Source organism: Mytilus edulis, chromosome 9 (genome assembly GCF_963676685.1).
Source record: "Mytilus edulis chromosome 9, xbMytEdul2.2, whole genome shotgun sequence".
Classification (NCBI taxonomy): domain Eukaryota; kingdom Metazoa; phylum Mollusca; class Bivalvia; order Mytilida; family Mytilidae; genus Mytilus; species Mytilus edulis.
The window spans coordinates 16,154,247-16,176,428 of NC_092352.1; the positions used below are offsets into that span (position 1 = coordinate 16,154,247).

The following is a 22,182-nucleotide window of genomic DNA, read 5'->3' on the forward strand; positions in this document are numbered from 1 at the left end:
TTTCCTGGCTATATTTAAAACTTAAGTAAGAGATATGCAGTGATGATGGACATATATCTTACAGCTGTTTTAGTGTACCTTTCAATCGTTGTTTAAAATAAATTGTCTACATCTTGCATGAAAAATAAGATTATGCAGTTTGTTTATTCTGTATATTCTGATAACGGCTCAACAACTCGCCAAGGTTATCACTATTAATTATTTATAAAATCTCAGATAAACAGCAAAACATATTTTTTGAAACTATTACTAAGAGTTCAATCATTTTGTTTTCTAATAATAATTTTCAATATTATCTAAAAGATCTAGTCTTAAACAACAACAAAATTAAAAAAAAAATGTGACCTGTTTATATTTCTTTCCAGTTTTTAAAACAAATTAAAGATTAGCAGTATGATACAAATACCAGACCTGTTGTCGATACAATTCAATTCAATATTTTATTAAAGTCTCATCTTTCAACAAGTACAATCGATATTTATACATTGTAAAACAATACTAATTAAAAGAGGGGTGAAAGATACCAAACTCATAAGTCGAAAATAAAAGGACAACGCCATGGTTAAAAAGGAAAAAAGACAACAGGCAAACAATAGTTCATAAAACACAACATAGAAAACTAAAGACTAAGCAGCACGAACACCACCAAAAACTGGGGGGGGGGGGGGGGGGGGTCTCCGGTGATCCAGAAGGGTAAGCAGATCCTGCTCCACGTGTGGCATCCGTCGTGTTTTTCATGATAGAACAAACCCGGTAACAAGTCTTATTCGGTATATATAGGTCACATGCATGAAAAGGGGACGGGAGTATAGCAACGAAATTAGGAACATGTAAATGAGAGCCATTATATACAGAATTATAAGATACTTTTAAAATGCAAAAAGATATAACAATATGAAATAAAGAACTATTTACAATATATAAAACAAAAATACGTCTTCTTAAAATCAAATAATAGGTTTTGGCACACACAAACGTAACATATTTACACTTGAGAATAAAAAAACTAACTTTTAGAAATAATCTAAAGTATTCAAATTTTCATTAACAGTTTCAGCAACATAATGGTTTTTGAAATAGTTATAAAGAGGACATCTTAATAAAACATGCGCTTCGTCTTAAACAATAAACCCATCACATATGGCATACTCTGTTTCGTGTGCTAAATATTGAAAGCTTAGTTCTATGGAAATCGTAACAGTTAGACAGTAGGTTAAATTATCTTCGTAATCTTAAACATATAAGGGACTAGTCATCATCCAGCAATTGTCAGGGGCGGATTCAGAAATTTTCATAAAGAAGGTCCACTGACTACCTCAGAGGGGACCCGCTCAAGTTTAACCTCAGTGATTTCTAATATAACCAACCAAATTTTGCACACAAAGGGGTGCGACCCTGCTCCACCCCTTAATCCGCCTCTAATCGTAATATATCAATAGACAATCAGAATTGTATAAAAATAAAAATTCCACAAAGGAAGAGGACGGACCATGTTTGAATTGGCAACAACAAAGTTCGGTTTACGCGTGCATATACGTAGATATTGCTTTTACAAAACTGTTTCTTTGGATATTTCAACAAGAAAACTTTAATTTGAAAAAAGAATCTATTCAAAATGATTTATCGGGTAAAATTGAGTTACGTCATTGGGAATTTGAAAGGTTCTTTAGAGGAATCATCTTGGTATGTAGATCAAAACAGAAACTTCTGACCTAGCTTTATTCGATCTGTTTTTTTTATTCAAAGCTGCACTCATCAAAGTTTTCCCTATTTCGTTCGCGTGCAAACAATATAAACACGTCTCGTATGTGTGCATTAGCCTATATATAACCATGTCTCGTATGCGTATCTTTTGTATAAAAAATGTCCTTTTTAGTGGACCAATAAACAGAACACGTTTGATAGTTTAAGTTTAAATCCAACTCTGTTATGCAAGTAGCAGTATAGATTGGATAGTCTAACTCTTAAAGCATTGTAAATAGAAACTTAAAGTTTTATTGGAAATTTTACATTAATATTAAATTAAAATTTATGAGCAATATCGATTATGCTGTAAATATATATTGCCAAAGTTATTGAAGTGAAATGGAATTATAAAGCATTTCAGGATTCCAAACAATTCATATCGATTACACAAACAGTTTTATTAAGCTGCTTTGTTCATATTGCATATTGATTGAACAAAAGGATTCATACCTACTGAGCTGGTTGTTCAACATTGTATAAACCCATTCCAAAGGGAATTACTGGAATACCTCGAAGACCATTAGTGCTTTTGATTTTATATATATAAGAAAAATAGATGTATCATTGACGTGTGTCCATTGTCATCACTTGAATGTATCTCTTACAGCCGATTTCATTGAGTGTGAAGCCAAAAGTAAAATCTCTGGTTAGCTTGCTTGTTAGCTGAACCGTGAAGTCGTTGTTAGATCAGGTAAACTATCCTCCTTTAAGAGTAGACTAGTTCAGTAGATAACCAATCTATCTGTCTGTTGGACTAGGCTACTTCGAAAGGTGTGTTGTATACCTGACCTAATGATGACTTCACGGTTCAGCTAACAAGCAAGCTAACCAAAGATATTACCTTTGGCTACACACTCACTGAAATCGGCTGTAAATGAAAAAGAAAACCATCCTTCAGTTCAGTCTGTAGGGTTCGTCAATCTCTTTAGATATTGAGCACCAATGGGTTTTTTTCATGTGATAAACAAATCCCAGTTTGTCCAACTTTAAATGATAATTACCCAAATGACTGAATGAGTTTCGGATATAGCATCTATAACAAACACACACAAGGTTAAACGCAGAAAAAGAAATTGAAAGAAAAATATACTAAACCTAATATTTTTTGACAGAACAGTGGTAACAACTTTGTATTTGTAATCTGATTGGGAGGGGGGTGTCCGCAGAGTACGGTACATCCAATCGTTTGGCACTCGTCCAAAGAACTTTCTATAATAATAATAAAAAAAAAAAACGTCAGCACAAAAGGCATGCATGCATAGATGTTTATTAGAGCCAGTACAGTTCAGAACCGTTCCGTTTTAGTTGCTTATTAATTTTTTTGCTTAACATCTAGTGCCAAGTAATGCATATTCATGACAATCTACATTTTAAAAGAGACCAATCAATAAAAAATTGTCCTCCTCTAGTGTCGATTAAATATTTTACTTAAATATTGATATTAAAAGTCTAATGCAAATATTGATCAAACCTACCACTTTAACCAACCCATTATATTAAATTAAACTACCTGTTTTGTTCTGTATTAATAATTGATAATTGTAAATTTGACGCAAAACATCTTTCCAAATCAATATTATTTACCATTTTGGTAGAACTGTAATAAAAGTTTGATTGATTTTCCTATCCGTATTGTTTGAAAATAAGGAAACTATAAAAGTTTACTGTGAAATATCGATACGGGACCGTGTTTCTACATCTATTATGCATGGAACTCTTCAGGTAACTTGATTGCCTAGGTAGCAGGTCGATAGTGGTATAAAACTTGATGACGCAGTTTCAGGACCATTACAGAACTGGGGAACGAAGATACAGGTGAGTGTATCTTTTTTATTATTATTTTTTTAAAAGAATAACGGCTGGTAAAAAAGAGACAGAATATTTAGGAAATGAAACAAAATCTGACAAAAACATGATTTTATGGTTAACGTTTTCAGCAATTACAAGTACTTTTTCTTGTTCGTCAATTGATACGTTAAAGGTGTACGTCCGGCATGCTTAATGAGATTGCACAATCAGTGGTGAGTGAGAGGACACATCCACGTGGACCCGTCCGAATTCCATTCGAATGTCTATTTAAACGGATCTGTGACCCGTACACCACATCCCCATTAATCTGAAAATCTACAACTGAAATTTAACCAAACAATGTTAGATCTGTAAACTTACAGAATTCATTGTTCTTCTCTCAAAGCGAATCGAACTCCTGTTTTGGTGACAATGTGGCAACACCTACTGCATGCACAAGGCCAAGCGCCCTAGACCACTCGACCAACTAGGCTATATAAAATATAGCTTTCGTTAGTAGAGTGAGGCCTTTTCTCAACGACTAAGAGAGTAAAAAATGCAAAGATATATCTGATGTAATGTGGTAATGTGGCATGCCAGTAAATGCCATATCTGGCAGATCAGCTATGCTTTGTGTCTGTCGAAAATGATGATGATATTATTTACCGATGGCATACAATCACATCAAAATTGAGTGACATATTTACGGCAATATTATTTTAATTTAGACTTGTAGATATAAAAAGGTATGGTATGAGTGCCAATGAGACAACTCTCCATCCGAGTAACAATTTGTAAAAAGAAATATATAGTCTAAATATGTGACAAATTTACACCAGACGGTCTCAATCGGACAACTATGGTTATACAGGGCTGACTTTACATTTATATAATATGAATACTTCGACCAAAATTTAGCCAAACAAATTGGAAATTTGCGGTAGCTAATTATTGTTCTTCACCCAGTGGCAATAGATTATAGATATATATATAAGTGACGTCTCTGTTTAATTTATTCAAAACTTGACAGCACTCAGCGATATTTAAAGAGTGATAATACGCGAAGGAAAAAAGCAGGAATTATCAAAAATATTGGACAATACAACATACCAATCCAAGCAACAGCAAACAGCATCCAACTCCTATAGTGCCTGTTCATTATATAAGGATAAATAGATGTTCATTTGAATTGGTCGCCTTAATTTGTTTGATTGCTGTATCTTAGATTGCGTTGTTTATCTATTCAGACTATACAGAAATATAATTATATATATAGAATTAAGAAGATGTAGTATGTTTTCCAATCAAAATCTTGCTTGATATGAGAAATGGGAATATCTTTTATATATATATATACTTATCTGACATTCTAGATAATCTGTTTCTGTTTTGACTTCGGACTAAATAGAATATGTATATATTTCACTAACTTATTGGTAAATTAATTGGCTCCCAGATACAAAATTTTTCAATTGAATAAATGAATACATGGTAATTGTTATCCCTCAGTTTCTAAAGGCTTAAAGTTAACTGAAATGCGTCAAACTGTTTCAACGTAGCCAATCGCACATGCCCTTGTGATGTATACAACCCAAAATAAATTACATTATAACGGATGCAGACTGTAGGCAAAAAATACCGACCTCCGAGTAAAATTAAAACGAAAAGTTCCTAATCAGATGGCAACCGTTAGAGCTCAAACACATCGAAAGAATGGACAACAACTGGCATATTCCTAAATCATGGGAAAAAGTAAAATCACAAAAATACTGAACGCAGAGGAAAATCAATTCGGAAAGTCCATAATCACATGACAAAATCAAATAACAAAACGCATCAAAAACGAATGGACAAGAACTGTCATATTCCTGACTTGGTACAGGCATTTTCTAATGTAGAAAATGGTGGATTGAACCTGGTTTTATAGCTAGATAAAACTCTCACTTGTATGACAGTCGCATCAAATTCCATTATATTGTCACCGATGCGTGAACAAAACAAACAGACACAATAGGTAAAAATGTCAAAAATAGGGGTACAGCAGTCAACATTATACATTAATATGAATGCAAATTGCAGTAAAACGGGATTGCTATTACTTTGAATTGCAATTTCTCAAAAACCTCTTCACATTACTATGAATGTGTCTGTGTTTTAAATTATATGATATGTACATCAATATTTCCATTTTTATGATATGAAAATCATATGGAGTCATCGGCTTAATGTTTTGTGTCATAGAAACAAAGGATGGAAACATTTTTGATTTTGCCGCATGACAACGTCTCGGCGATGAGCTTATTTTGTAAAATGTCGCAATTTAATTTTAGGTGCGGAGTCAGATTTTAAAATAGGGGGCTAAACAAGACAACATAAGGATTAAAACATTTAAAAAGTCTATGTATTTACAAAATGTACCACAGTATAGCCCCATAAAGGGAACCGGGTCTCCTGTCTCCATCTAAATCCGGCTGTGGGACTCAAATGCATGAAACCCGAAGAAGAAATAAAGAAAAACGATATATATGAGATTACAAAAGAAAACCGACAACGTTTCAGTAGATAACTAGGGAAATAATTTATAATTTTGTATTATATTCGTTTTATTTTTAATCTTAAAAATAATCTTCAAAATCTTGGCAAATGTGGCCGAATTATATAGTAACGGATGGATACTTAAAGTTTACGTTGTTTCGTAGTAAGTGTAGCTTTTTAAGAAGGCACTGGCTACGATCACGCTGAAAATGTAACAATAACAAGAATGTTACTGTTACGTAAATGAATTAGTGTCCAGCGTAATTGTGTCGTGTCAACGTTATCATAGCCAGTGCCTTTGTAGGAAAGATTGAAATTTTTAGTTCCTTATCTCAGTATGTCTCATATTTAAGAATATACATCGAATTATTTAACCCTTTGATTCTCACATCTATAGCGTTGTCGGTTAATGTAACCAACAAAGAATCAAAGTCTTTCAGTAGTTTTGCGTGAGAATATAATTCCTACTGTAGACGACTAATGTTTTCATGGTTAAATCGGGATGACATCTAATGTTCATTAGTACAAATTGTTTTACAAACGTTTTTTTAAATGGAAGGCCGTAACATGGTACTCCTTTCTTTATGCAAAGTCACATAGAAAGTTTATTTGACGCAACTTTTGATGAATGTTGATGAACTCTACAAGCCACATCTGCAAACTGTGACTTCTAGATAGCGTACTAGTACTTAGATTGCATACACTTCACTGACACTTGCGGCAACAGTTACCTTTCATGCAGTACTTAAATGTATTCTGGCATCGGCGTCAGATTAACCTTACAGTTGTGGCTGCACTGTAACGCAAAAAGAACGTTACATATGTCCGTTTATAGGGAACGTGTTCGGGACCACATACACATACTATGTATTTGAAGGGAGACAACGCTTGAAACAATTACGTCACTCTTAACTTTTTGTCCGTATTCGGGTTTTGGAAACTATTTAAAGACTTTTAATCGATGATATTGTACCTTGACTTCGATACATTAGTCAAATTGATTTAAAGGTAACATTATCCCTCTCTATTACAGATCCCAGTAGAATTTATTTCTGGCATTTTGACAAGATCTATTGTTTTACTGAAAGACTTATCAGATTATTTAAACTTTGACAAATATGAGCTCAAAGGACGTTAGGCCTTCGAGCGCGCAGTCTCGTCAAGCTTGGGGATTAGATCCTTACGCTTCTGGTGGACACGCTAGACCTGATAATCAGTTTGACTTCGGTGGACCAAGGGACGATCCAGATTTACCTTCTGCAATGGAAAACGACATGTATGCTGATAATGAACCCAAAAGGAATAATGATGTGTCCCCAACTACTCCTAAAAAGTCTGGTGGCTGTTGGAGTTGTTTTACAAGTGGTTTAAGATGTAAGTTTCGATTTAAACACATAAATTATTTGTTGTTGGTTTAATTGAAAATTTGTAAAGAAATGAAAAAAAATAATATTTTGTTCATTCTGAATATTAAACTAGTTTAACTACATGTATATACATTGTAGTAAAATCAGTGTTTTTTTAAAATTTTCCTGCATAAGTGTAAGTGGCAAAATAAATTTGTAATTCATAAAATGAATTTGACATGGTTCTTTTTTGACAGCTTCAAGATATATAAATTATCATATAATATTTAAAAACCACAAAGTCCAGGCAATTAACAGGATTTCTTGCAATCTTTAAACTTTCTTTTCCCTTTTAAATGTGTATATTCTATTCAAAAACATGTGCAAATAAAGTATATACACATACATTGTATAAAGTAGTAGTACTAATACCTTTATTGCTTTAAATTTTAATAGAAATGTACATGTATCTTATAAATGTGAACAGTGATGACTAAAAATATTGTATATCTTCATTTTTATTTCCAAACTTGAGTAAAAGGTATTCAATTGTTATATGAATTTCAACTTTGACTTGATATAAATATTTTTGTTCCCCAAATTGGATGTTTCAAAGATTTTAACAGCTGTCAATTCAAACACTGGTATGATTGAACGATTGATTGATTGTTGGTTGTTTAATGTCCAGTGGCAAATATTTCATACATGTTCTGTACAATCAGTCAATACTGTACACCTTCTGGAATATACTGTCAATGCAGAAAATCACAAATTGGAAGGACATCATCAACATGTCAAGATTTTTTCATTTACAATATGTTGAATATTTAAAAGAAAATGAAAGAATCATTTGATTATAATTGTACTTTTAGAAGTTATAAATTTAACTGTTTTTTCAATTTGTTTCTATTTATCTGTATTATGCAGTTTTCATATTAAGTAATAAGGGGTCTAACAAATACCTTTAAGATGTATTTTTCATAAACTTCTAACAATTTCAGGGATGTTATATAATTCATATATCTAATATTGTTATTGTTTATCATTTGTCTCTAGATTTCAATTCATTCAAAATTTAAAATTAGTCATAAAAAAACTATGTACATATGTTTTTATATATATATATATATATGAATGTTATCTTCAGATTTTAGTTCATACCTTGTCCCCATTGAAACTGATTATAAATTTGTTTGGAAACAAACTAGGCTAAGTTATTGGGTATTTAAACAGATCAATAGAAGGATTTCGGTATATATGTAAATGGTGAGGACATTTAATACATTCCTGTTAGTTTGTGAAATTAAATACCAGGATAACCTTGATATTTATATCATTCATTACCTTCTCAATACACAATGAACATATAAATGTGTATATTTTTTCTTGTTTCAAGAGTCAAATGAGATTTTTTTTTAAATGTGTATGGAGATCTTATTTTTCTATCCATAATTTTAATACTTGTTTGACCTCTGTGCATGTATTAAAAGTCCATTTTATACTATATTTTTATTCTTGTCAATATGCAGCTTGATAGCCTCCTTTTGATTGTCTTGTTTTATAATATGTTTTGATTCCTGTACACTTAATTAAATTGTGTCTGTCATTGCAGGATACGCAAACATTTTTTAACACCATAATTATGATAAAATCTAAAACTATGTTTATGGTCAATAAATAAATCTTTTTGTTATTCATTATTTCATATTTTTGATAACAGAACAAATTTGACATCTCAGTATTTTTTTCTTTCTTGACATACATGACATATGCAACTATTCCAGTCATAATTACTTTCTAATAAGAACGTAATTATGATCTTATTAGAACGTAATTATGACTGGAATAGTTGCATATGTCAAGAAAGAAAAAAATACTGAGATGTCAAATTTGTTCTGTTATCAAAAATATGAAATAATGAATAACAAAAAGATTCATTTATTGACCATAAACATAGTTTTAGATTTTAGGTTTGATTAGGATTATATAAAATTTACTGGTTACCCCGATGAATTAATGAAAATTGAAAAATATAGTTATATTACCTAGGTTGATATCCATTCAAGATCTTCTTTTATGAATATAAAATAATATAATGAATTTCATTAAGACTCGGACAACACTAATCTACATGTATTGTCAAAACTTACATCTACATAGGTATTATCAAAACTTACATCGCAAATAGGTGTCATGTTTGTTTTCTTTGATCACGTTGATGTTATGACTTAATCTAGCTTTGTCCTTGGCTATCATTATAGTGACAATAACGTGTCATATTTAATTGCAATATAAACAGTGAAATTAAATTGAATTATTTGCATGGACAAAATAAGTGTCGAACATCTTCTACGTTTGAAAATTATTTGGTCACCATTTTTTCAAAATGTTATAAAAAAAAACAACAGCATGTATCAGCTTTATCAAAAGAAACTAATGTTTGATTCTATGCTGCTTTAAGGTAAGACGATCACTGAAAACACGAGCATCCAAAAGTTATTAGATTTTTATTGTAACAATCTTACAAAATAATTTTTTACCAAGTCGGCCCACGCTGTAAATGTAAAAAATTAAACTATTGTATGTACGATATTTGAAATATATATGATATAGTGATAAGCACATATGTCCACGATTTTTCCATCTGTTTTGTATAAAATGCAATTTTAGGTTAAACACGACAGAAAATCCAATATTTATCGTAGTTGTATGATTTAACAGTGTGAACTATCGTGGCAACAAGACAAATTTTCAAAAGCATTTGGAAGGGAGAAGACCAAAATTTAAACTTTTCCAAAAGGCATAAATTTATTTCTAAATATATGAAGAATTACTATAATGTCCACACATTTTGTATCATGATCTAAAAGTAATTTATTTAATCGATTCCGGAAAGCCCCTGTGCATTCCTATACATTTTACTTGGACATGATACGCGTGATGCATGATGCCGCAATGTCATGTGATGACTGCTATAGTTGGATATGAAAGGGTTGAGGTGAACCAATCAAAATAAAAATCTGAGCTTGAGGTTATAAAGTCCAAGAACTTGAAATTGGTGTAAATTTATATACTATGGTATCACCAACTATCCATATAAGCATGTGGTCAATAAAATTTCACTGATACTTCTGAAATATTTTATTAAGTGTAAAACCCCGGATGGTTGTTATAAGATTTTTTGGATAAAAGGTAGTTGGCTCAAGGAAATGATAGTGCGGATGGGGCATCTGTGTACTTGGGACAAATTTTTGTTTGGATATAAGGTAGTTGACTTAAGGAAATACAGACAAAGTTTGCATATTGCAGGGTGACTTAAGTTCAAGTAGACAAATGACATGTACATTTTAAAGTTCTATTCAACTCCAAGTTTTTAGTAAATCTAGTGAAATTGAGAATATTTACTTTGATAATTTTACAGCACTATGGGCGACCCGACAGACAGAAGAAACCAAAGGAAACCGAGAGCTACATGTGAAGACAACTTTAAGGGAACTGATCATCTACCTAGTTTTCTTGGTCATCTTGTGTGTAGGTAAGTACATGTAATATAAAAAACAGGTATCAACTGTAAAACATGGAAGAAAAATATTATATGACATCGCAAATTATTGTTCTGACTTTTGATATATATAAAAAATGTAACTTTTAAAAAACCTGATTGGCCAAAAGCTATAACTGTAATTTGACATAGCTAAGAAACTGTCTTTGTGCAAATGTTATTTAAAGTAGTTTATTTGTGGTAAAAGATGATTTTAGTGGTTAGTCTAGTGTTTCAATGACATCCAAATGTTTAGTGTTATTTGTAAAAGATGTAAAATTTGATATAGAACTACAGTTTGTATACATGTACATGTATATTAATAAGTATAAAGTAAGTTAACTTTTGACAGTGACCTTTGGAATGACCAGTACAACTATGTACTACTACACCAAAGTGATGAATGACCTGTTCTTGGATACAGTTCACAGTGGAGGAGGAACTTTCAGGTCTATTACAAACGTCAATGACTTCTGGAAAGTAAGTTGTTATTATTTGTTTAAATTTATTTAAATTTTTTAAACATGTCATTAAATTTATGACATGTTTGAAATATTTTCAATATACTATATAATGTAAACCAACTAGTTTTTATTAGCGATTCATTTCTGTGAAAAATAACTTGAATATAAATTGTCATGAAAATGTAAAACTGTGAGTTTCCTTCACACAAATACACCCAGAAAATGATAAAATCATGAAAATAAATTGCTTTAGAGTCAGGATAAATTCTATCTCTTCCCTAAAGGCAAGTAATCTATATCCGATCCTTGTTGTCTGATGGAATGTATTTAAAATTTTTAGTCAAAGTCCAAATTCTCACAATATTTTATGGTCTTTAGAAGGGAAGCGAAAGTTACCAAACGGACATTCAAATAAAACTTGATGTGAATATGCATTAGGAATAATAAAAGAATATTATTTTTTTTAACATTCATCCATCATGCATACAAAGTTCAAGTTAAACAATAACAGTATTACATCATTTCAGTTGTTAGAAAAGAATTGTGGGAAGAATGTGGTACAAATTTATAATTTATATTTACAGTTTGCCAAGAAACCCTTACTTGACGGACTTTATTGGGAGACATGGTACAACAATGAGAATGTTCCAAATGAACAACTTGGCTATATATACTATGAGAACAAACTGCTAGGTGTACCACGAATCAGACAGTTGAAAGTCAGTACCAACTCTTGTCAAGTCCATGATGATTTCAAAGATGTTATTCGTGAATGCTTTGATTCATATTCAGAAAATTTGGAAGACAAAACTTCGGAAGTTTCTCATGCTAACTATACAGGGTAAGTTAATACAATGTGATCATATCTTTACATTGAAAAACAGAAATATTTATTTGTATTTCAATAGGATCTAAAGGGGACTAGTTAATGGTAAATAAAGAAATTACTCTCTTGCAGTATACTAGAAAATGTACATTACTAAAAGCAACATTGCTTTATTGCTGTTTCACATATTGACAACTTCTAGAAGTTCTTAATAGTAAGTTGAAGATTTAGATTGTCCTTAACTAAGCATAACTCTCTGATATTAACATATCTATAGTTGTAATCCCACTGGAATATAGTTGTACACCTTTAGCAAACTTTAGCAAAAGTATTTTGTACAAGAGTCTTGTAACACATGCTGAAATAAGTTTATTGATAAAGAACCAGCTGTTGATTTGAGTTGATTATATTACAGATGGACGTATCAGACAGAGAGTCAGTTAGATGGTTCGTCCTACTGGGGAATGTTGACTACCTATAGTGGATCGGGTTATGTTCAGGACCTAACAGGTCGGAAGAACACGTCAGCAGAAACTATAGACTATTTGTTTGATAATCTGTGGATACAACGAGGGACTAGGGTGGTGTTTATAGACTTTACTGTATACAATGCCAACATTAATCTGTTTTGTGTTGTCAGGTAAGCATGAATAATGATTCATTGGGGTACCAGTGTCACTTTTGGTGCACACAACTAAAAGTTTTCTTTTGTTAGGGTGATAAAGATACATAAGGATCAAACAAGTAGAATTATCTTTAAAGAATTTACATTTAGCAGTTATCAAAATTAATTTATGTAATGTAGGAACATATTCATTACACCAGTTCATCTGAGCACTCAGGTCATCTTTATAACTTACAATTTTTTTTTTATTTATTTAGAAATTTAAAAATTAAGGATAGTTGCTGTTAGCTGTGGGTGTTTTTTTAGAAAAGAATTAAGAAATCATTATATGAAAGTACTAACTTTACCATGTTATTTTTAGACTGGTTGTTGAATTCCCTGCCACTGGAGGAGCTATCCCATCCTACACTTTCCGTACTGTCAAGCTGATTCGATATGTGACTGTCACTGACTATTTTATTCTGGCCTGTGAATTTATCTTTGTTATGTTCATTGTATACTACATAGTGGAGGAGGCTATTGAGGTATGTTTAAAATATACAGTTCATGTGTGTAATAAAATTCTTAATGATAATTTGTTTAAAAGCCAATTTACTAAAACTTAATGGTAAGTAAAAATTGTCTTAGCCTTCAAAGTGAACCATTGCTATTATATTTATACTATAATTTACGAACAGAATCATTAAAAAACAGCCTGAGCATGCATAAACGTAAAATTGAATGTTTTTAAGAAATGGTTATTTATTTTTACAGATCAAGAAACACAAGCTGTCCTATCTGAAAAGTATGTGGAACATCCTGGATATTGTTGTCATTATCATAGCGATACTTTGTATAGTGTTTGACATATATCGGACAATAGTGGTAGACAACAAGCTAAAGGAACTACTAGATAATCCTGACAAGTATGCTGACTTTGAGAACCTCAGTTACTGGCAGACACGTTTTGATAATGCTATAGCTATTGCTGTCTTCTTTGCCTGGATCAAGGTAATGTTTAGCATTAAAACAACAACTTTAGTTACTTCATAAGATAGGCTTTAAATTTAACTTTAATTTGAGAAATATATCAGCTGCATGTGATAATTGCCTATTTAGTTAGATAAGATATTTGAATACAGCTGGAGAACATTAGCACTATGGTCTATTTTGAATTTTTTTTCTGAATATTGTTCTTTGTTTGGGTAACTCAACTCAAATAACTCTTGTTTAAATTGACTATGTGCTCTAGGTCATATCAGTTTGTAAAAGGCTGTTGTTAGTCATCTTATATGTCATTTCTTAAGTATTGTATTTTATATTTGACAGATTTTCAAGTACATTAGCTTTAACAAGACAATGACCCAGCTTTCCTCCACTCTTGGTAAATGTGCCAAGGATCTGGCTGGATTTGCTGTCATGTTCTTCATTATCTTCTTGGCCTTCACACAACTGGGTTATCTCCTCTTTGGTACACAAGTCAAGGACTTCAGCAACTTCCAGAATTCCTTGTAAGAATTTAACAATGTTTAATCAATGTATCAATTTGTGGTTCAAAGAATAAAATGGTTGTTGTTTAAAGTACCTAAATATGAATGAATAATGCAAGTTATAGTAACAGAGATATCATACAATTTGGTATATTTCAAAATACATATTTTCTGTGTTTTGTTGTTATTTAGATACATAAGTTATGTCACTTTTTTGTTGTCTGAAATCTTAATCCTTTACAAACATATGGAAGGCTCATATTGACAGTTAAGAATTATTTTTCAGCTTCACACTGTTTCGTATCATCTTGGGAGATTTTGATTTCCACCAGCTTGAAGCAGCCAACAGAATTCTTGGTCCAATCTACTTCATGTTGTTCGTATTCTTTGTTTTCTTCGTTCTGATCAACATGTTCTTGGCTATCATCAACGACACCTACTCAGAGGTCAAAGGTGATATGGCTAACCAGAAGAACGAGTTTGAGATGACTGACTACTTCAAGAGAGTAAGTTTATTGATTCTATACTATCATAGTTAGTTTTGTAATGAAATTTACACATTGATTTTCTAAAAACTATAATGACATCAAATTAAGTGAAAAAAAAATATTGTGTTAGCATGTCCTTTTCTCCAATAGTAAACATTTTACACATTGAAATATGATTATTTTTCTGCAAAGAAAACAGATTTCCTCAATATTTAATTGACTTGGTTCTGTTTGTTGACATTGTAACTTTACATATTCTTCATATATATCAGAGATTTTGTCTTAATCAGTCTAAAAGCTAAACATCAGCTGAAAACTGAACCTTCACAGTAAAAGGACACATATAAATTATGGTATAAAGTCATGAAGTCAGATATATTAAGTTGTTATCATTAAACCAGAAGAGAACTTTATATTTATTCTAATAAACATAATTTTCAAAAATATTTTTTTAGGGATACATGAAGATGGTTGACAAACTGAACTTCAAGAGGGACAAGATTGTTGATATTCAGAAGGCTCTGAAAAATGCTGACATCAACCAAGATAAACAGCTTGACTTTGAGGAATGGCGTCAAGATCTCAAGACGTAAGTTTGACTATTTATCAAATAGTTGTATATCTTTATAGATGTATAATATAAATTTTTTAATTTAAATAAAATAAACTTTTATTCAGAAAAAAACATACTGATCATGTTTGAAGTTTGAAAAGCTTGTTACTAAGGGTCTGTAGTAAAAATGATGACAAACCTCAAAACAAAAGATTTTGTTTTTTAGCCGTGGTTATGCTGATGGTGAAATTGAGGCTCTCTTTGCTAAATATGACATGGATGGTGACCGTGTGCTGGACGAATCAGAACAGAAGAAACTACAAGCTGACCTTAATAAAGAACAGGTAACATGTCTTGTATTAATGCTCTCTCTACAAAATATAATAAATAAAATAATCTGGCAGGGATTTATGTCAGACTTAGTTGTTAATTATTTCTAATTAATATAAGTAAGTAGGGATAAATGAAACAGCAACCCAACTACACAAAGCATTAAAAGACCAGTTGTGGTTTCTATAATTTTTAGAATTACAGATTCTATCATATCATTTTAATCAAGTTTTAATTAGATATTTATGTGGCTCATCTCCGTCTTGAAACAGTGTCATACCAATATACATTCAAGGGTGAATTTTTAAACAAAGTTATTTAACCTGAAACCCTGTAACCAAAATATTTTTTTATTAGACTGTTTTTTCCTTCTGTGTTATAGGATGCTCTTAACAAAGAATACGAACATCTGGAGAAATCAGGCAACAGACCGGGCACTGCCAGAAGATCAAGTAGTCGTGTTAGTTTTAACGATGACAGTGGTGAAGATAGTGATGACGAAGACAGCGGAACAAAATCCTCGCGTTCAGGAAGAGCATCAAATGGCGTATCATATGAAGAATTTACAGTGTTATCTCGCAGAGTAGACAGAATGGAACATTCTATAGGCAGTATTGTATCAAAAATAGACGCTGTTTTAGTTAAATTAGAAGCTATGGAAAAAGCTAAATTAAAAAGACGAGAAACAATGGGAAAAATATTAGACAGTATAACAGAGGTAACTTTTGCTAATTAATTTTTTGTGTATTAATTGTAGTATTTTCTTTCCAAAATTGATATTTGTTTGGCATATTCTGAATGATAGTTAAAAAAAAAGTTTCTTTTTTTTAATTTTATTATTTTGGAAAGTTAATACTGGTTGATAATATCATAAAATGTACCACCAATAACACATGGTAAAAGTGAACTAATTATAATCACTTCCAACCTTGTGTGGGTTTCATTGTGCGACACATATACAACAGCTTTATAAAATGTCAATATTGTTATAATACATGTGCATATATGATGATGGGGAAACAATCAGACACATACAGGTGCAGGTTGTTTGATGATTTAATAAAAAGACGTACCAGAGTAAGTATTTAAAAAAATGTTTGACGTGTGATATAAATAACAGTATATACCTATACATTAATATTCCTGGCAGTAAAAAATAAAATCTCCAGAATTTCAACTTCTAGAGAAATGTTGATAGTTTCTGGAGTAGTTTGATATTATAACAAATATTAGTGTGATTTAACTTTAACCTGAGAAGGTCAGATTTTGTCAATAGTTACCATTTGGTATGCCTTAAAAAATAAATCTGGCCTTCTTGGAATGCTTTGAAAAAGTCTATTCTTGATTTTGTCCAGTTGTGAAAATTAAGACAAGACTATTTTTTTTCCATTTGTTTGATGGGCATTTCTGTCTCTCCCTTATTTTTTTAAAAGTTGAATTATTATATCAAGTAAAATCAAGAATAGATTTTTATAGTGTGTTTTAATCAATTGTGACTTCACCATGTCTTGTTTTGTTATACTAAGACTGATGGAAATAGCGATGAAGCTAAAAGAGAACAAATGGAAAGATTAGTAAGAGAAGAATTAGAAAGGTGGGATTCAGAAACATCATTTTCTCCAAGTGGTAGAGGGGCATCACCCAGTAGTGGCACCTCAGCTCGCGGAGTCAGATCTAGGTCACGACCTGGCTCAGGACAAAATGAACCAGTGAGTATGGAAGGGAAATAACTCTACCCACAAACTATAAGTCAGGTCAATTGATGATGGAAGAAATCTAGGAGTTTAGGGAAAATATATAGTCACATGTATCTTGATAAGTTGACCACATATTCACATGTTCTAAAAATAAAGGGAAAAATTTTTTTCATTAAATGTGAGATTTGAACAAAAAATCAAGTCTAAAAGTACAAATATTTGTGTATACCGTATATCTTAAATCTCATAGGAAAAGAAAATATTTCATTTTTAGTTTATATTACATTAATGTTTCATAAAACTGTGGTAAAATGAAATGAACATTTTTTTTAGCTGTTTGTTAATTTCTTTTGATGTTGTTTAATTAATAATATGTTTCATTTTGAAGACATCAGATGTTTAAACGGTAAACCTTGCACAGGTATGCAATGCATGAGTCTTTATTTTGATGTTAGACAAATAACTTTTAACACTTTTTATTATTTGAATTTAGATTGTTGTAGAAAATGCAGGTTGTTTTTTTAGTTAGGTAAATTGTTCTATAAATATTTTTAATGCATGGATCAAATCAAGTTTGGCAGAAGGTTGCATTCAATTACTTTTTTTTTTTTAGATAATTGGGGTTTATCATATCATTCAGTTCTTATATCTTGTGAATGCACAGAGAGGTGCACACTAGGATTTAGAGCATTGGTTTTTCTCAATAATTAAAAAAAGAAAAGAAAATTGGTACATATGATAGGTGGTAGACACAATTACAATGATTACTCAAGGTTGTTAGAGTGAAAGTGTATCTGTTCAAGTATTAAATATTTGGGTGTGGTGCAAACATTTGTATTTCTGAGTTTGCACTGTAGTATTGATAGTGTAATAATCTCCCTGCTCCAGAGGCATGCATGGGCCACCTAGGTGGTTAAATAACAAAAGGACTGAACATTTTTTTATCTTAATCATGCATGACTTAGTTTATAATTGATGCCATATTATCTAAAACTTTCAACGATTCATGACCAAAAAGTCCTTTGGTTGTCATTATTGATATCTGAAAGAAAGATAGAAGGTTAAACTTAGGAGCAATATTCTGACGATGGTTTTATCTCGGTGATTGAAATGCATAATATACATAATTGTTTTTTAATGGTTCTTTATACAAACAACTATAGGCAGTGAGAATCAATTCAATTGAAATTTGAATTTGAGCTTTATTTATTGTAATTTTTCTTTATATGAATATAATGTTGATACTTTATGTGAATCTGTTTATTTGTGTGTTTTTGTCTGACCACATTGCATTTGACTAATAATCCTGTTTTGATTAATACAAATTAATACAATGAATTTGAAAAAGATATATTGTTTCTTTTCAACCTCAAATTATATATTTGAATTCTAAGATTATGTTTCTGTTTTTGTTTATTTTGTCTTTTAGTTTGTCTGCAGAAATAAATTTAGGTTAAATAATTGTTTCTGCACTTAAATCTTGACAGTAGTAAGATAAAAGAAAATCATTATTGCAGTGAATGAGGATTTGAATGTGTAATTTAATCTTTGTTGTTGTTTGTTCATAGAACACTTTCAGTTTTAGACACGTTATTCATTATCAATAACTTTTCATAAATGTAGATAAATTGCAGTATGAATATAACAACAAAATAATTTGCTGCTGTAAAAATTTATTTTTTTACCTTTAATATTTTGTTTTGAAAATAAATTGTTGTTACTTCATGTTTGAATTACTTAGATCAGTTTTGCTGGCACAGGAAACTTTAGATCATGTTTATTGTAAAAGTTATACTGGTATGTTTAACAATAGTTCAAACAAATTTGACAAAGTTTTTATCCATTATAATTTTACAAAAATCTAATAATTTTTCTTTTTTTCTTTTTCAGGATTACTTTGATCGAAACTACAGAGTTTAGTAGAAAACATTCCTGTTTGTTATTTTATGTCTCTCTGTGATACACATCGTCGTACTATCATTTATTTGTGTTCACTTTCACATCATTGACAAATTACAAATGTTTTGCAATAATTTCTAATTGATGTTATAAAAATACTGATATCATCTGACAATATTTGCATTTGTGTTCTTTAAACTACTGATATCTAATGCTGCTTTTTCCTGTACTAATTTTAAGATATTATATACAACAAAAAATTGATAAATTTACAATGTAAATGAATTTTAAAATATTTTTTGAAAAATTTGATAAGAACAGTATAATGTATCATGGAATCAAAATCTCTGTAATAGATTTTTTGGCAAATTTATTGGAAAGATTTTTTTTTTATATCAAATTGTAATACATTGTAAAAACATTTTAAAGACATTAAGGCGTGTGAAGAAAGGATGCTTGTCCTGTAAGAAAATGAAATGTTATACAGGAGATATTTTATTGCAGAAGTGTTGTGAAAACAGTAATTCTCATGAACTACGATAAAAGCTAATGTTCTAAAAAGTGTTTTTCATATAACTGAAAAATTCATGTGAATTTTTGTTTTTACAACATGCATTGTGCATTTATATAAACAAAACCAAATATAGTTATTGTAATGTTTTACTGAAGTTTAATTTTAAGATTACCATAAATGAAATCCTTTTTATCTACCTAATTTTTACAATCAGGGAATAATTGTTTTACATTTACCGTCCTTTGATCATAATGTGCCCAAATGAATCTCCGTCCAGTTGTATATGTTTGCTTTTAGGTTGGTTGTACAATTTTATGTTTACATGTTATAATTATAAGCATGCTTTAACTTTAGAAATTATATATATTTATATATCAAATATTATAAAACAAATTGCATGATTTTTTTTTTATATATAGATCAGTGTACAATTTGATCAAAACCAAGATTAATTTAAAAAAGATGTATATTTTTACAGAAAATCATTGTTTGTTAAATTACAATTTCATATTTCCGTCCTGAGAGAGACATTTGTTAAAGAAAAGATTGATTTTCAGATACTAAAAAATAAATTTTATCGTTGCAAAGATACCAGTATTAAATGGGAGAGAAAAAATCCTGACAAGTCTTTGCCAATTACAGTATTTCCGTCCTAAACTGCTATAATTTGTTATTTATAATTGATTTAAACAATCTTTACCTTTTGGTAGGGAGCCTAACATTTATTTCATTGTTTTTCTCATTCACTGCTGATTTTATCTGTGATTTCAGCTTTTTTCATATATTTTATTTTTTGAAACCAGCAAACTAAAAATGCTACATGTAGTAATTGTTTTAATTGTACACATTATGTGCAATTTTAATTTTGTCCTGATTTTGCATGATATATTTTCCACTGGGCATTAGGCAAACCAAAGTTTGAAAATCCAGTTAAGACAATATGTAATATTTTTATTACTGAACGGATAATATATAATACCTACATGTACTGGTTTAATTCATCAAAATAATGAATTGCAAAGAAAAATTAACAAAGGCAGCAACTGGAATACCAGATCAAAATATATTGAAAAAAGCTGAAATTTCCGGAACTTTGTTTACTTGTTATGTTAGATGCATTTCTATGTGTTACATTATTATTATTATTAAATGTTAATTAGGAAGCAGGTTAATTGTTGTTGTTGTTTTTATCTTATTTTGAAATATTGAGATGTGGTATGATTGCTTTTGAGACAACCATCCAACCAGGCCAAATAATATGGATATAAGCATTATAGGTCACTGTATAGCCTTCAATGATGAGCAAATCCCTTTAAAAGACAATGATGTGCAAAATGTGAACAACCAACAACCTGATTTATAACAAAACAATAAATGAAAAACAGATATAACAAACAGTAACCAGGCAACAGCTGAAATACAGGCAAATACAGAATGTTGCATAGTTGAACATGTTTTTGAGCACCCAACTCTTCCCTTACTATGACAACAATGTAACAGCACAACATTTAAACAAACTCAAAGTCTATAGAAATGGCCCAACTCATCAGATTGACAAAAAAGTATGAGTCTTAAGAGAACTGACTGTTACTGAAAGCTAGTTCCAAGTCAATTACTACATGTACTAATAGATAAATCATTTATTTGAGATAAATTTAATCCCGCTGCAAATGTTTGCACCTGTCCTAAGTCAGGAATCTGATGTACAGTAGTTGTCGTTTGTTTATGTAATTTATACATGTTTCTCGTTTCTCGTTTTTATACGACCACAAAAATTGAAAATATTTTGGTCGTATATTGGTATCACGTTGGCTGTGTCGTTGTCGTCGTCCGAATACTTTTAGTTTTCGCACTTTAACTTTAGTAAAAGTGAATAGAAATCTATGAAATTTTGACACAAGGTTTATTACCACAAAAGGAAGGTTGGAATTGATTTTGTGAGTTTTGGTTCCAACAGTTTAGGAATTAAGGGCCAAAAAAGACCCAAATAAGCATTATTCATGGTTTTCGCACAATAACTTATATATAAGTATATAAAAATCAAGGTTCATGTCCACAAAAGGAAGGTTGGGAGTTGATGTCCGAATGGTTTAGGAATTAGGGGCCAAAAGCATTTTTCTTAGTTTTCGCACCATAACTTTAGTATAAGTAAATAGAAATCTATGAAATTTAAACACAAGGTTTATGACCATGAAAGGAAGTTGGGATTGATTTTGGGAGTTTTGGTCTCAACAGTTTAGGAATAAGGGGCCCAAAGGGTCCAAAATTAAACTTTGTTTAATTTCATAAAAAATTTAATAATTGGGGTTCTTTGATATGCCGAATCTAACTGTGTATGTAGATTCTTAATTTTTGGTCCCG

General features: G+C 30.7%; 1 protein-coding gene across 5 annotated transcripts; it reads left to right on the forward strand.

Annotated features, from left to right (window-relative positions):
- The first annotated feature begins 3,380 nt into the window (after positions 1 to 3,380).
- LOC139489558 (polycystin-2-like) lies at positions 3,381 to 20,993 on the forward strand. Of its 5 annotated transcripts, XM_071276117.1 has the most exons (16): positions 3,381 to 3,561; positions 7,103 to 7,443; positions 10,837 to 10,950; positions 11,309 to 11,436; positions 12,005 to 12,261; positions 12,662 to 12,886; positions 13,233 to 13,395; positions 13,625 to 13,861; positions 14,180 to 14,361; positions 14,627 to 14,846; positions 15,284 to 15,417; positions 15,608 to 15,725; positions 16,094 to 16,429; positions 17,238 to 17,420; positions 17,797 to 17,829; positions 19,299 to 20,993. In XM_071276117.1, exons 2-15 carry the CDS (start codon positions 7,188 to 7,190, stop codon positions 17,809 to 17,811), a joined length of 2,568 nt encoding a protein of 855 aa, XP_071132218.1. In that variant the 5' UTR covers positions 3,381 to 3,561; positions 7,103 to 7,187; the 3' UTR covers positions 17,812 to 17,829; positions 19,299 to 20,993. The 5 variants fall into 5 exon arrangements, with proteins under 5 accessions (XP_071132218.1, XP_071132216.1, XP_071132217.1 ...); XM_071276115.1 differs by lacking the exon at positions 17,797 to 17,829 and having other exon boundaries at positions 3,539 to 3,561; XM_071276116.1 differs by lacking the exon at positions 3,381 to 3,561 and having other exon boundaries at positions 6,205 to 7,443.
- Positions 20,994 to 22,182: the final 1,189 nt, after the last annotated feature.

Excerpts from the sequence above, each read along its gene's own strand:
- LOC139489558 (XM_071276115.1), top strand. The coding sequence starts at position 7,188 with ATGAGCTCAAAGGACGTTAGGCCTTCGAGCGCGCAGTCTCGTCAAGCT. Across the intron at positions 10,951-11,308 it reads CTTGGTCATCTTGTGTGTAG|TGACCTTTGGAATGACCAGT; the intron begins GTAAGTACATGT and ends AACTTTTGACAG. Across the intron at positions 14,362-14,626 it reads AGCAACTTCCAGAATTCCTT|CTTCACACTGTTTCGTATCA; the intron begins GTAAGAATTTAA and ends ATTATTTTTCAG.